The 15,333-nt window shown below is 36.8% G+C and overlaps 1 protein-coding gene across 9 annotated transcripts in view; it reads right to left on the reverse strand.

The window, feature by feature from the left end:
• PDLIM5 (PDZ and LIM domain 5) overlaps nt 1-15,333 on the reverse strand; it is a 247,339-nt gene that overhangs the window by 87,219 nt on the left and 144,787 nt on the right. For 6 of the 9 annotated variants that reach the window (XM_064285529.1, XM_064285528.1, XM_064285533.1 and 3 more), the window contains 2 exons: nt 14,741-14,913; nt 14,141-14,177 (listed from right to left, as the gene is read on the reverse strand). In XM_064285529.1, the coding sequence (XP_064141599.1) occupies nt 14,141-14,177; nt 14,741-14,913 (210 nt within the window). Of the gene's footprint in view, nt 1-10,945; nt 13,600-14,140; nt 14,178-14,740; nt 14,914-15,333 lie in introns of those variants that run through there. The other 3 variants (XM_064285531.1, XM_023553233.2, XM_064285530.1) reach the window with 1 other exon arrangement.

Here is a 15,333-nt window from a genome sequence, read left to right on the forward strand (position 1 = left end):
GTCCCATAGGATGGGTTTGAGTTGGAAGCCAGAGCAATGGGTTTGGTTTGTTTTGGATTCTTACAAAGATGTGAAGTGTAGTAATTACTCATGCTCAATAGATGGCAACCTTTATATTTAGTCACCAAGGCAGTATTTGCAAAAAACAGACTGCACTTAGAAAATAAAGAGATTAATTACAAATATTCCATATTTTGCAACAGAAAAAAATTACTTCAATATATCCCTTTTTTTTTAAACCTGTGGTATCTTTCCCAGGTTGGCAAACAGATTTAGTGGAGATGTATATGATGATTATCCAGCTGTTATTATTATTTTTTTTTACACTAAGACTATGCTGTGGAACCCTTGTTCTTCTGTGATATTATGTGAGAATATCAGACTAAGGAACGATTCTTAATTTCTCCATATAACTTATAAAAAAAAAATACTGGCTTTAAGTAATACACTCAACTGACACATGTTTTAACCAGAATATGTAACTAAAAGCCCAGTGTGTTTGTGAACCACAGCAATGATGAAGACATGGGGCAGGTCAGCAAACTATCTTTCATTATTGATCAATTTTATGTGGATCATATCGTGAACAACTTAAAATTTAAAAAACCTTGCCACGAAAAGAATGTATTTAGAGATATTTATGCATTTTTCTGTATCGCTAATGAACGTGACACATTTCTGTTCAAAAAGCAACGGTAGACCTATTCTTCAGCGCCAAAATCCAATTTAGGTAGCCTTCACTAGAAATCATGTGGACATGATTTAGTGCAAGGGCAATCTGTAATGCAACAGTTTTTTCCCATAACTGGTTCAATTTCTTGCAACGGGTGACTCAAATTTGAGTTGTTTTCCTCTCAAAGGGGCAACAATCACTCCTCCCTTGAAGAGCATTTTACACTATATTTAATTGCTTAAAAACTGAGAATCCATATCATATATTATAATTCTTAATCACAATATGTGAAAAATCAAAATCCACCATTCACTGAGAAACAAAGATAACAGAGAGACTGATAAAAGTATACTGTAATGATGATAATTTCAGAGAGACTGATAAAAGTATATTGTAATGATGATAATTTTAGATATCTTTTTGCTAAACTAAAATGCTACTTTATGCTTACTTATGAAGAAATATATAAGCATGTTGTTGTTGTTGTTAGGTGCCATTGAGTCGGTTCCGACTCATAGCAACCCTATGCACAACAGAATGAAACACTGCCCAGTCCTGCGCCATCCTTACAATCCTTGTTATGCTTGAGCTCGTTGTTGCAGCCACTGTGTCAATCCACCTCATTGAGAGTCTTCCTCTGTTCCGCTGACCCTGTACTCTGGCAAGCATGATGTCCTTCTCCAGGGACTGATCCCTCCTGACAACATGTCCAAAGTATGTAAGACACAGTCTTGCCATCCTTGCCTCTAAGAAGCATTCTGGCTGCACTTCTTCCAAGACAGATTTGTTCGTTCTTTTGGTAGTCCATGGTATATTCAATATTCTTCACCAAAACCACAATTCAAAGATGTCAACTCTTCTTCAGTCTTCCTTATTCATTGTCTAGCTTTCACATGCATATGATGTGATTGAAAATACCATGGCTTGGGTCAGGCGCACCTTAGTCTTCAGGGTGACATCTTTGCTCTTCAACACTTTGAAGAGGTCCTTTGCAGCAGATTTACCCAATGCTATGCACCTTTTGATTTCTTGACTGCTGCTTCCATGGCTGTTGATTGTGGATCTAAGTAAAATGAAACCCTTGACGACTTCAATCTTTTCTCCGTTTATCATGATGTTGCTCATTGGCCCAGTTGTGAGGATTTTTGTTTTCTTTATGTTGAGGTGTAACCCATACTGAAGGCTGCGGTCTTTGATCTTCATTAGTAAGTGCTTCAAGTCCTCTTCACTTTCAGCAAGCAAGGTCGTGTCATCTGCATAACGCAGGTTGTTAATGAGTCTTCCTCCAATCCTGATGTCCCGTGCTTCTTCATATAGTCCAGCTTCTCATATTATTTGTTCAGCATACAGATTAAATAGGCATGGTGAAAGAATACAACCCTGACACACAACTTTCCTGACTTTAAATCAATCAGTATCCCCTTGTTCTGTCCGAACAACTGCCTCTTGATCTATGTAAAGGTTCCTCATGAGCACAATTAAGTGTTCTGGAACTCCCGTTCTTCGCAGTGTTATCCATAGTTTGTTATGATCCACACAGTCGGATGCCTTTGCATAGTCAATAAAACACAGGTGAACAACCTTCTGGTATTCTCTGCTTTCAGCCAGGATCCATCTGACATCAGTAATGATATCCCAAGTTCCAAGTCCTCTTCTGAAACTGGCCTGAATTTCTGGCAGCTCCCTGTCAATATACTGCTGCAGCCGTTTTTTAATGATCTTCAGCAAAATTTTGCTTGTGTGTGATATTAATGATATTGTTCTATAATTTCCACATTCAGTTGGATCACCTTTCTTGGGAATAGGCATAAATATGGATCTCTTCCAGTCAGTTGGCCAGGAAGCTGTCTTCTATATTTCTTGGCATAGATGAGTGAGCACCTCCAGTGATGCATCTGTTTGTTGAAACATCTCAATTGATATTCCATCAATTCTGGAGCCTTGTTTTTCACCAATGCCTTCAGAGCAGCTTGGACTTCTTCCTTCACTACCATCGGTTCCTGATCATATGCCACCTCTTGAAATGGTTGAATATTGATTAATTCTTTTTGGTATAATGACTCTGTGTATTCCTTCCATCTTCTTTTGATGCTTCCTGCGTCACTTAATATTTTCCCTATGGAATCCTTCACTATTGCAACTCGAGGCTTGAATTTTTTCTTTAGTTCTTTCACCTTGAGAAACGCCGAGCGTGTTCTTCCCTTTTGGTTTTCCATCTCCAGCTCTTTGCACGTCATTATAATACTTTGTCTTCTCGAGAGGCCCTTTGAAATCTTCTGTTCAGTTCTTTCACTTCATCAATTCTTCCTTTTGCTTTAGCTGCTCGACGCTCAAGAGCAAGTTTCAGAGTCTCCTCTGACATCCACCTTGGTCTTTTCTTTCTTTCTGTCTTTTCAGTGACCTCTTACTTTCTTCACGGATGATGTCCTTGATGTCATTCCACAACTCGTCTGGTCTTTGGTCACCAGTGTTCAGTGCATCAAATTTATTCTTGAGATGGTCTCTAAATTCAGGTGGGATATACTCAAGGTCGTATTTTGGCTCTCGTGGACTTGCTCTGGTTTTCTTCAGTTTCAGCTTGAACTTGCATATGAGCAATTGATGGTCTGTTCCACAGTCGGCCCCTGGCCTTGTTCTGACTGATGATATTGAGCTTTTCCATCGTCTCTTTCCACAGATGTAGTCAATTTGATTTCTGTGTGTTCCATCTGGCGAGGTCGATGTGTATAGTTGCATCGCAGCAACACACAAGCCCCCACATTATGACAAACTGACAGACACGTGGGGGTATGTAAGCATAAAAATATAAAACCCCATTATTAGATAAATGTTTTATTATATAGTAGAAACTGAGGAAATGGTGAAATCAAATGCATCCTTTAACTTAAAGTGACTTATACTGCATGTGACAATTTGATGTATTTTGGATGTTTATATGTTTTTAAAAGCACTATCTTTAGATGAAACTTCCTATGGCCTCCCATAATTCCCTATTCTAGCAGGCTGCAAATATTATTATTAGCTTTCTATTATACTAATAATATGGTGGGTGTTTTTTAATCAGTGTTTTAGATTAGATTTTCTACTTTAATATTTCCTTTTGTAACAATAAAATTTTTTGTATTGCTTTTTCCAATCAGAACACCAATTCAGCATCTCATATACCTATTTCAAAATTTAGGTATTTTCTCCTCACAGGAATCACTGTGCTATTAATGTTGAAACAAACCAAAAAACACATAGGAAGATACATTAAGATACAAATGTTCATGTAATGGAAAAATATCTTCCACAACTATTTAACAGATACCAGGTATCCAAAACACAATAACATTTAGTTTCCTTTCAAGCAACTTAAGATATGGTTCCTGTGTACGCATAATATGGGCATTAACATCTTGTCATTTTTAAGGAAAATTTACTTTATATTGAATTTATATTCAAGTTTGACCATGATGTAAACAATTTACAATACAAAAATTAAAGAACTGGAGAAACATGCAATTATATTCAATTAATTACCATTAGTGAGTAAAACCAGACCTGCGAGTGGGGAAACCAAATTAATAACAAAATATAGTGGGGAACACTAAAATGTGTGTATTCAAAAAGCATATACTCTAATTGGCAATATAGGGCATGTATACAAATACCTACAATACAAAGTAGAAAACGACGCACCACAAGAGAGGTAAGAATTATGTTTTCAATTGGGACCAAGTCAGTGATTCTACTGAAGAATAGCTTTTTCTTAAATGCTAAATGTCAAAATGAGGATTACTGTAGAAAGGTAATCAGTAGATTTCTAATTTAAGAAGTAGTTCACCAGAGATGAATCAATCTTACAACTCTACCCACCTCCAAATTTAGGCATTTTATTTAATATACAGATATTTGCATACACAGCTACAGCTGTATCCAGATGAAAGAAATATCATGCCTATTCGAATGTTTTTTATTTTCAATTTATATTAGTATAGTAAGACTTTTGCGTTCAAAGAGCTCATACTCCAGTTGAAGATTTAGGACATGTAGATAGATATGCATAATACAAATTAGAAAAGATAAGTGTCAAGTGATAAGTAAAAATGATAAATTTTGTTAGTGTAGAAGCGAAAAGATTATTTCCAGAGTGTGTGTGGGGGAGTACACTCTGGATGAGAACTTGAGGTTGGAGTTGTGGAAAGGAGTAAGAAAACTTGAAAGAGGGAGTATTTGCATTCAAACCAGTCATTCTCAATGGCACACCACTGGCATGGGCATGATAATTCTTCATTTATGGGATTATTCAGTCCATTAGAAGATATTTAGTATCCTTAACCTCACGGGGACATCCCCTTGACCTTATAATATCTGCATATGCCCCTACACATTTCCGTAGGCTCCTGTGCATCAACATATCCCAGGAGAGAACTAGAGGTAGATTTTTAAGGATGGGAAGGAAACGGTAGATGTGCAGAAATAAAATTTATAAATGACTGATTAAATGGCTAATACATTTGATTCTAAAGTGCCACATACAGAAAATTATAACATGGAAAATCGTAATATTTTGTTAGCTGTTAACTCAAAGTTAATTCTAATTTTCAATTTTGAAGCTTCTCATTTCATTGCTTCATTATATCAACCTGACAATATTTCATTTCTGGAGTCCCTGTGCGGTACAAATAGTAAATGCATTTAGCTGCTCACCAAAAAGTTGGAGGTTGAAGTTCACCTAGTGGTACCTCAGGAACAAGGCCTGGTTACCTACTTCAGAAAAGCCAGCCACTGAAAATTCTATGCAGCACAGGTCTACTATGATACACAAGGGACAGAAATGACTGGACAGCTACTGTTACTAGATTCATTTCTAAATGCCTGTAACTACTCATAACTTTTGGCAGTAGGGCTTTGAGATCAGCAAAGAGAGGTCTTTCTGGACACAGTTAAAAACAAACCGTAAATAGCAACAAAACAAAGCAAACAAAATACTCCAAGGCTGCCTCTGCTGCAATAAAACATCCTTTACCAGAGGCAAAGGAAAGTAAATGCGTCTCTCTCTCTTTTGACTTACATACACTTTTCAGGCTGCCCTTAGCTGATCTTTCACTTTAAAGACTTCTCTAAACCAGGGGTGGATTAACAAGTAAGCAAGCTACGCACGGGTTTAATTGTGTTTCCTTACTAAACTGCAGCGTACAATTCCACGTGGGTGAAAAACAGGGCAATCCGTCCCTGCTCTAAACGCTCTGTTTGTGGTCTGGGTTGAAAATTTAAGGATTGAGAAGAGCAATGAGAAGACCAGGACCATGCTGAAGAGAACTTGTAAGCCTGAGGTACAAACTGGATCTAAAAGATTATGATTCTGTCATAGATCAAGTTCTCCAGAAAACACTGCAAGACAGAGTTATGCACGAAGGATGCTTATTAAGAAGTGCCAACACCTTAAAAGAAGAGGACAGCAAGCAGGAGTGGGCAGAAAGAGAAGTCGAGTGGCCATACAGGCCCTCTGATGGCTTTAGCCGACTGCACAGCAGCTCTGGAGCTAGAATGGTCCTTCTGAGTTGTTCCTAATTGAGCTGAAATGGCTAGGCTTTTTATCCTCCCCATCAATCAGTTCACTGAATGTGGCTGTGGCTGGGAATGTTGGGTTCTGACAACTGAGGTGATTTCTGAAAGGACTGACAGCTGAAGGCTGTCTGTCCTCCAGCTCCCAGCAACTGTGGTACCAAGCCCCTCATTTAAGCAGTATCTTGCTTGGCATCACAGTGTCACCATAGAGTCTAACTTCGTATTTTAATCAAGTGGAAACTCAGGGGCAAACAGCAGTCAGTCAGTTACAAACCTGAACCTAAGGATTTGCCACTCCCTGTTTTTCTTTTTTTCACTATCTTTAACAACAACAACAAAAACCACGTTTATTTTGGAAAGACTGATCAAGAAAGTATTTACTCGGTCTAAGGAATTTTCTTGAAGAGGATAAACAAAAGAAATGAATCCAAACAATTGTGGCCAGGTTTTTAAGAAGGATTAAGTTATCAAACCCATCGCTAAATTTTGAATAGAACATTATAGCTCACATTTTTGATACATCAAGGTTTTATTTTTGCATGGCTTTATGTATGATTCAGGAAACCCTGGTGGTGTAGTGGTTAAGTGCTACAGCTGCTAACCAAGAGGTTGGCAGTTCAAATCTGCCAGGTGCTCCTTGGAAACTCTATGGGGCAATTCTACTCTGTCCTTTATAGGGTCGCTATGAGTCGGAATTGACTTGACGGACGGCAGTGGGTTTGGTTTGGTTTGATGTATGATTCATAGGGCGTTCTGTTCCCTACTTTACCTAAAAAAATAAAATGAAAAAACCTGATGCTATCGAGTCAGCTCGGACTCATGGAGACCCCATGTATTAGAGAGAACTGCTCCACAGGATTATCTTTCCTTTCTTTTTTTATTGTGCTTTAGGTGAAAGTTTATACCTCAAGTTAACTTCTCATTCAAAAATTTATACACATATTGTTCTGTGACATTAATTGCAATCCTCACAACGTGACAGCACACTCCCCGTTTCTAACCTAGGTTCCCTGTGTCCACTCAACCAGTTCCTGTCCTTTCCTGCATTCTCATACTGCTTTTGGACAGGAGCTGCCCATTTGGTCTCATATATCTGAATGAACTAAGAAGCACGTTCCTTATGTGCTATTACTTTTGTTTCATAAAAAACCCCAAACCTAGTGCCGTCGAGTCGATTCCGACTTATAGCGACCCTATAGGACAGAGTAGAACTGCCCCATAGAGTTTCCAAGGAGCACCTGGCAGATTTGAACTGCCAACCCTTTGGTTAGCAACCGTAGCACTTAACCACTACGCCACCAGGGTTTCCTTTTGTTTCATAGTCCTGTCTAATCTTTGTCTGAAGAGTGGGGTTTAGAAACGGTTTCAGTTCTGGGTTAACAGCGCATCCAGGGACCACAGTTTCAGGGGTTTCTCTAGTCTCTGTTAGACCATTAAGTCTGGTCTTTTTATGTGAATTTGAGTTCTGTTCTACATTTTTCTCCTGCTCTGTCCAGGACTCTCTGTTGTGTTCCCTGTCAGGGCAGCCACTGGTGATAGCCGGGCACCATCTAGTTCTCCTGGTCTCAGGCTGCTGGAATCTTTGGTTCATTTGGTCCTTTAGTCCTTCCGGCTAGTATTTTCCTTGTGTCTTTAGTTTTCTTCATTCTCCTTTGCTCTGAGTGAGATAGGACCATTTGATTTATCTTAGATGGCCACTTGTAAGGTCTTAAGATCCCAGATGCTACTTACTAAAGTGGGATGTAGAACGTTTTCTTTATAAACTTTGTTATGTCAACTGACCTAGATGTCCCTCGAAACTATGGCCCCCAGGCCCCAGCCCCAGCTACTGTGTCCCTCAAAGTGTTTGGATATGTCCAGAAAACTTCTTAGCTTTTGCTTTGGTCCAGTTGTGCTGACTTCCCTTGTATGTGTGTTGTCCTTCTCTTCACCGAAGTTAATCTTTGTCTACTACCTAGTTAGTAATTTCTCTCCCCCTTCCTTCCCACACTCATAACCATCAAAGAATGCTTTTTTTTTCCTATATTGAAACTTTTTCTTGAGTTCTTGTAATAGCGGTCTCATACAATATTTGTCCTTTTGTGACTGACTTATTTCACTCAGCATGATGGCCTCCAGATTCATCCATATTGTGAGATATTTTGTGATTCATCATTGTTCTTTATTGTTATCCATTGTGTGTATGTACCATAATTTGATTATTAATTCGCCTGCTGATGGGCATTTAGTTGTTTCCATCTTTTCGCTATTGTGAGTAGTGCTCCAATGAACATGGGTGTGCATATGTCTATTTGTGTGACGGCTCTTATTTCTCTCAGGTATATTTCTAGGAGCGAGATCACTGGATAGTATGGTATTTCTATTTCTAGCTTTTTAAAGATGCACCATATCGTTTTCCAAAGTGGTTGTAACATTTTACATTCCCACCAGCAGTGCATAAGAGTTCCAATCTCTCCACAACCTCTCCAACATTTACTATTTTGTGTTTTTTGGATTAGTGTCTGCCTTGTTGGGGTGAGATGATTTTAGAGATCAGACCCTTATTGGATATGTTGTAGCTAAAAATTTTTTCCAGCTTATAGGTTCTATTTTTACTCTTTTGGTGAAGTCTTTTGGTGAGCATAAGTGTATGATTTTTAGGAGCCCCCAGTTATCTAGTTTCTCTTCTGGTGGTTGTGCATTGTTAAGTTATGGTTTGTATACTATTCATGCCATGTATTAGGACCCTTAGTGTTGTCCCTATTTTTTCTTCCATGATCTTTTTTGCATTAGATTTTATATTTAGGTCTGTGATCCATTTTGAGTTAGTTTTTGTGTATGGGGTGCGGTATGGGTCCTGTTTCATTTTTTTAACAGATAGATAACCAGTTATGCCAGCACCATTTGTTAAAGAAACTGTCTTTTCCCCACTTAACGGACTTTGGGCCTTCATCAAATATCAGTTGCTCATAGGTGGATGGATTTACATCTGGGCTCTCAATTCTGTTCCACTGGTCTATTTGTTGTACTAGTACCAGGTAGTTTTGACTACCGTAGTGGTAAAATAGGTTCTAAAATCAGGTAGTGTGATGCTCACACTTTGTTCTTCTTCAGTAATGCTTTACTCATCCACAGCCTCTTCCCTTTCCATACAAAGCTGGTGATTTGTTTTTCCATCTTGTTAAAAAATGCTGTTGGAATCTGGATTGCGATTGCATTGTATCTGTAGATTGCTTTGGGTAGAGCTGACATTTTCACAATGTTGTGTCTTCCTATCCATGAGCATGGTATGTTTCTCCACTTATGCAGATTTCTTTTGGTTTCCTGCAATAGCGACTTGTAGTTTTCTTGGTATAGGTCTTTTAAGTCTCTGGTTAGATTTATTCCTAAGTAATTTATCTTCTTAGGGGCTATTGTAAATGGTGGTTTCCTTTTCGAAGTTTCCTTTTTTGGTGTAGAGGAATTCAACTGATTTTTGTATATTTATCTAATATCCTGATACTGTGCTGAACTCTTCTATTAGTTCCAGTAGTTTTCTTACAGATTCTTTGGGGTATTCTGTGTATAAGATCATATTATCAGAGAATAGGGATACTTTTACTTCTTCCTTACCAATCTGGATGATCTTTATTTCTTTTTCTTGCCTTACTGCTCTGGGTAGGACCTCCAGTACAATGCTGAATAAGAGTGGTGATAAAGGGCATCTTTGTCTGGTTTCCTTACTCAAGGTGAATGCTTTTAGTCTTTCTCCATTTAGAATGATGTTAGCTGTTGGCTTTGTATAAATGCCCTTTACTATGTCAAGGAATTTCCTTTCTATTCCTATTTTGCTGAGAGCTTTTATCAGGAATGGGTGTTGGACTTTGTCAAATGCTTTTTCTGCATCAACTGATAAGATCATGTGGTTCTTATTTTTTGTTTTATTTATGTGATAGATTACATTGATTGATTTTATAATGTTGAACTATTTTTTTTTTTTCCCTGAATACCTGGTATATGAATCCCACTTGGTCATGGTGAATTATTTTTTTGATATGTTGTTGAATTCAATCGGCTAGAATTTTGTTGCGGATTTTTGCATCTATGTTCATGAGGAATATTGGTGTGTAATTTTCTTTTTTTATGATGCCTTTACCCAGTTTTGGTATCAGGGTTATGCTGACTTCACAGGATGAGTTCGGGAGTATTCCTTCTTTTCTATGCTCTGAGATACCTTTATTAGTACTGGAGTTAACTCCTCTCCAGAGGCTTTTCTTGTCTATAATCTTTACAGAAACAGATCACCAGGTCTTTCTTCTATGACACTGCCGGGTGGGTTATTATATTTTTATATTATGCTTTCTCTAATGTACTACATTTCAGCCACACTGTCCTTTCTGTTCTGTATACCTGCCATGTTCTTTTCTACCTCAGGGTCTCCACATTTTTTTCCTCTGCCTTGAACACAGACTGCCCCAAGTCATCATAAGGCGGAGTCCTTTTCTTCTCTCAGATATTGGCATTAAGGTCACCTCCTCAGAGGCCCACACAACCTAAATAATTCTTCCCTGTCTAAGCCAGATTCCTTATATTAACTTACTTTATTATCCCAGTGACAGTTAAAATTATCTCAGATCATGTTGTTTATGTATTTATGTTATCTATTATTCACTACTGTTATCCCCAGCACACAGATCAGTGCCTGGTATTTAAGTAAGTACTCAGTAATTATTCATCTGAAAGAAGGAATGCAGGCAATGAATGGATACATACGATTTATATGATTTTGAATACACACCAGAAACACAGTAATTACAAAATTATCTGTCTGGGTAAAAAAAGTCAATTCATTATATGATATCTGGAACAGTTACGGGAATGCTACTGTAAATAATCTAAGATGTTTTCATACCTGAGTCTTCCTAAAGGCATAATAATACAAGATGGGTGTGTTCTGTTTCCACAGACAGTATATTTTTTAAGGTAATGAAAATATATTTAGCTGTATGGGAAACATTCCATCTTCTGACTAATAAAAACATTACAAGAAAAAAGTGCTGAAAATCCTTAAGAGTAACTTCCCAATTTCACATTAAAAACAAACGTATGATTAAAAAAAGTCTGTAGAAGAGAGACAAACAAAAACAAGCTATAAATCAGGTCACTAGGCTTATAATAATATTTTTACAAGAAACTTTTATAATTTTAGGCTAGCTTTTAAGCTTGAAATATAAGATGTCCCAAGAGAGGCAATGAGTTCAGGAACTCAAGTTCTGACAGGGTCAAATGAAATATCCTTTGTGATCCTGCTGAACATTTACTCTTACGCTCAAACATGGAGCATTTCATATATCTAAGTCTGTGCTTTCACTGACAAATTACTTTATTCTTAATTTGGCAAAGTATTAAAATTTTACTTTCAATTGTACCTATTTCAACCTATAAAGTTCTATACATGTTCCCTTGTCTGTATTAGGGAATCCATTTTTATTTACCTAAAACTCTCTTCGAGTGGTTCTCTCTCTAGAATTTCAGCTCTTGAAGAAAAACACCATGTTTACTCTACCTATACCATTTACTTTTTACAAGACTCTGACCATATCTTCTCTCAGACATCATTTTTTTGAGATCATAGGACTGCCTGGCCTAAGAAAGTAGATTTCCTTACAGGGATCTGAGATACGATAGTAACTGAGACTGACGTCAGGATCATAAAAGCAAAAGTAGACAAGACCTTTTAGTATTTGAAGAACTGATACAATAAAAGAAAGGAATTCTAATGCATTATGAAGTATAGTGGAAATGAGCATAGACAAGTCTTATAATTATTTTTTAAATACATCTGTCAGGCAAAATTTTAAATAGTAACCAATCACTAAATGAAATTGATGTTCATTTCTCCGTATTACCAAGCAGTTGGCATAGCCTATTGTGACATTAAAGTGAAGAAAATCTGGAAAAGTAAAAATGGACACTGAGATGCAGACAAGATCAGTAATAATTTTCACACAAACAATTCTATGTTATGCTGTAGTCTAACTGATCTTACATATCACTCGCACAGAAAGTTATGTTAAATAATATAGCAATTCAGGGAAAAAAAAAATTACATGGGTCACTGCCATAATCTACACTCACATTTTAACAAACTCACAAAATTAAAAATGTTTTCTAAATGAAATGTCAAAAGAATTATTTATTTTACCCAGTGATAATGTAACAAGAAGATGGCATTGTTACTAGCCTCAATAAAACAGAACAAGTACAGAGCTAAGTTAAGGCAACTTTATTACAGTACTTTTTCAAACTTCAAAATGCATTTACTTATTTGTTATTGAGTTTAGATCTAATATATAATACATTATATTACAAGAAAAAGAAGCATTTCTGGTTATCTATTTAGCATCTATATATTACCCAAAACAGCTTCCTAGGAACAGCAACAACACACAAGTGGCTTTTATTACTAAGTAAAATATTTCTCTGATGTCTCACGAAGAGTCATTCATATTGCAATGTATTTTACGTTCATTTCCTCTAATCTAAAAACAACACAAAGTTTTTTTTTTTTTTAAATATCTTACTAGTTAATGCCTAGAAACTGTCTATACCTACAAACATTCATCAGCTTAGAAATATTTCCTTGGTAGAAAATAGGATTTTGAACATAAACAAACTAAAACAACACTGTATCTCCCCATTCCAAATAGGGGCAGAATTCTCTTCTTTTCTTTTGTAGCAGCCAAATTTGGGCCTCCTCCTCTTCGTATAGTCATCCTGAATACTATTTGTTTTAAGAGATATCTGTCTACAATAAACTGTAATAAAGTCTTCTCTGTTTAATCTTGCCTCCTCATATTTGCATATTTAGAATAGTTTACACCCCCCAAGATTACTGTTATAATGGACTTAAAAGTAATCTTAGAAAGTGTAATAACATGAAATATTTTTCAAATTCAACAAGGATATTATCTGCTTATCCACCTTTGCTCAAAACAACCTACAAGAAAACAAATTCAACTTACAAAAAGAATTCCTTTTCCAAGGTTACTACCCTAATAACAATGGAAACAGGTATAAACCCACTGAACAGATCTAGTCCCTTAATTTGCTTTCTTTGGTTTTACATTTGTGAGCTACTGACTAGCACAAAACATGTTCCTCTTCCTCGTTGTTACAACAGTAGGAAACTGTTAGAAAAGTATAGAAAAGGTTCTATTTTTTTTCCTAAAGCAAATTTAGTACAGATTTTGCTACAAAGTTGAAAAAAAAGAAAAACTGAAAAGGTATGTGCTGGCTGCTTGGGGGCAAGGTTCATAAATCACTGTACGTTAAGAGCACGTGCTGAAACTTCATGGTGCCAGTCACGTAATTTTGTGTATTTAGGACTAAAGACGTGAAGGGGTATCTTTTCCCTGTGGAAATAAAAACAGAGTGATAGAAGAGTCATAAGAAAGAGAAAGAAAAAGTTTCTACACTTAATTTATCATGCAAAGAGCATGCCTTTTAAAAGCTTAATTTTACATAGCCGTTTTATTAAATAGCAAAGATTTTTTTTTTTAAGAGTAGAGCACTTTAGAAATAACAGAGCTTAATCCATAGAGCCTTCTTGGAAATATCGATTTTTATGCCCAAAATAAAGTGACTGCAAGACGAAGCATGAACTCATTCACAGAGATCTGAACTGTTAGCAAAGCACCCCAAAATACAGCCTTCTGACTGCATCTTACTTCAGTACTTAGGAATAAGCCTTAGACATAAAATCCAGACAATGCTTACTGATATAAAAATCCGTAAGTTGTACATTTAGGTCACACAAAAGGCGTCAAAGTTAAATGCTTAGCTTCTAATTGCAAAGACAAAATGCCATACCATTTCACTTGAAAACTTGAAAAACCAAAAGAAGACCATTCATGTAAGGAATGCATTCAATTTGCAAAAAAATGGAGAACTTACTTCGCCTTCTTTGTACTATCATTTTCAGATTCTTTCACTGAAAAATAATAAGATATTCAACATTACTTTACTTTTCTTTAAACTCAAATCACTTAAGCAATTACCCATAGTAAAAAAACGCAAACCAAATCCACTGCCATGTAGTCGAATTTCGACTCATAGCCACCCTATAGGACAGAGTAGAACCACCCCTTAGGGTCTTCAAGGCTGTAAATCTTTACAGGAGCAGACTGTCACATCTTTCTCCCATGGAGCGACTGGTGCATTTGAACCGCTGACCTTTTGGTTAGCAGCCAGGCGCTTAACAACTGTACCACCAGGCTCCTTACTACCCAATACCAAATATTTACAGCTTCATAGAGCCACTAAGAAAAGTTCCATACCACATTGTTATTGGCTATATACTACAGTCACTAGTATTAAACTTTTCAATGTAATTCTAGGTGGGCGAATGTCTTATTTACAATACTCATAGCATTCATGGCATAATTTAAAAACAAACCATCTCCAGGTTGTTTTCCAGTAACTGTCAATCACTCTAAATGCTACTCTCCATGACAAAGAACATTCATCCACTAGGATGTCCAGGTTTTTACTTACGGTGTTCAGTCCCAGTGATCTGGGCCAGAATTCGGAAAGAGCGAGACTGAGTAGTTCCAGTCCTTGGACGCCAGTCTTCAGTATCCTCAATCAGTCTCTTCTTGCTTGCATCACTGTGAGTAGGTATGTGATAAAACTCTGTATTGCGTTCCACAATGTGTTTTCTTGGTGGGCTAGGTTTAAGAAGGGAAAAAAAAAATTGTAAATGCTAAAACTTTTATCGAAAGGATGAAGTATCTTGTGCCAAATTATACCTTCTCCTTACTTATTAACTATCACATTATCTGACATTTCACATTTACAACAATAGTAGAAAATCTACTGTCCAACTATTTTGTGCATTAACAACATATGTCTGACTGTAACAAGATGAAGCCAAGAGTAACACTGGCTGTGATGGTAAAGTTTATGTGTCAACTTAGTTCAGCCATGATTCTCAGTTGTTTGGCAGCTATGTAATGATGTACTCATCTTCCATTTCATGCTCTGATGTGGTAATCCTCCATTTTCACATAATGCTAATTTCATATAACAACCTGGTCTTTGGAACCTAACCATGTCGATAAGTGAAAAAACACTGTATTTATAATTTA

This window comes from Loxodonta africana, chromosome 5 (genome assembly GCF_030014295.1).
Source record: "Loxodonta africana isolate mLoxAfr1 chromosome 5, mLoxAfr1.hap2, whole genome shotgun sequence".
Classification (NCBI taxonomy): Eukaryota; Metazoa; Chordata; class Mammalia; order Proboscidea; family Elephantidae; genus Loxodonta; species Loxodonta africana.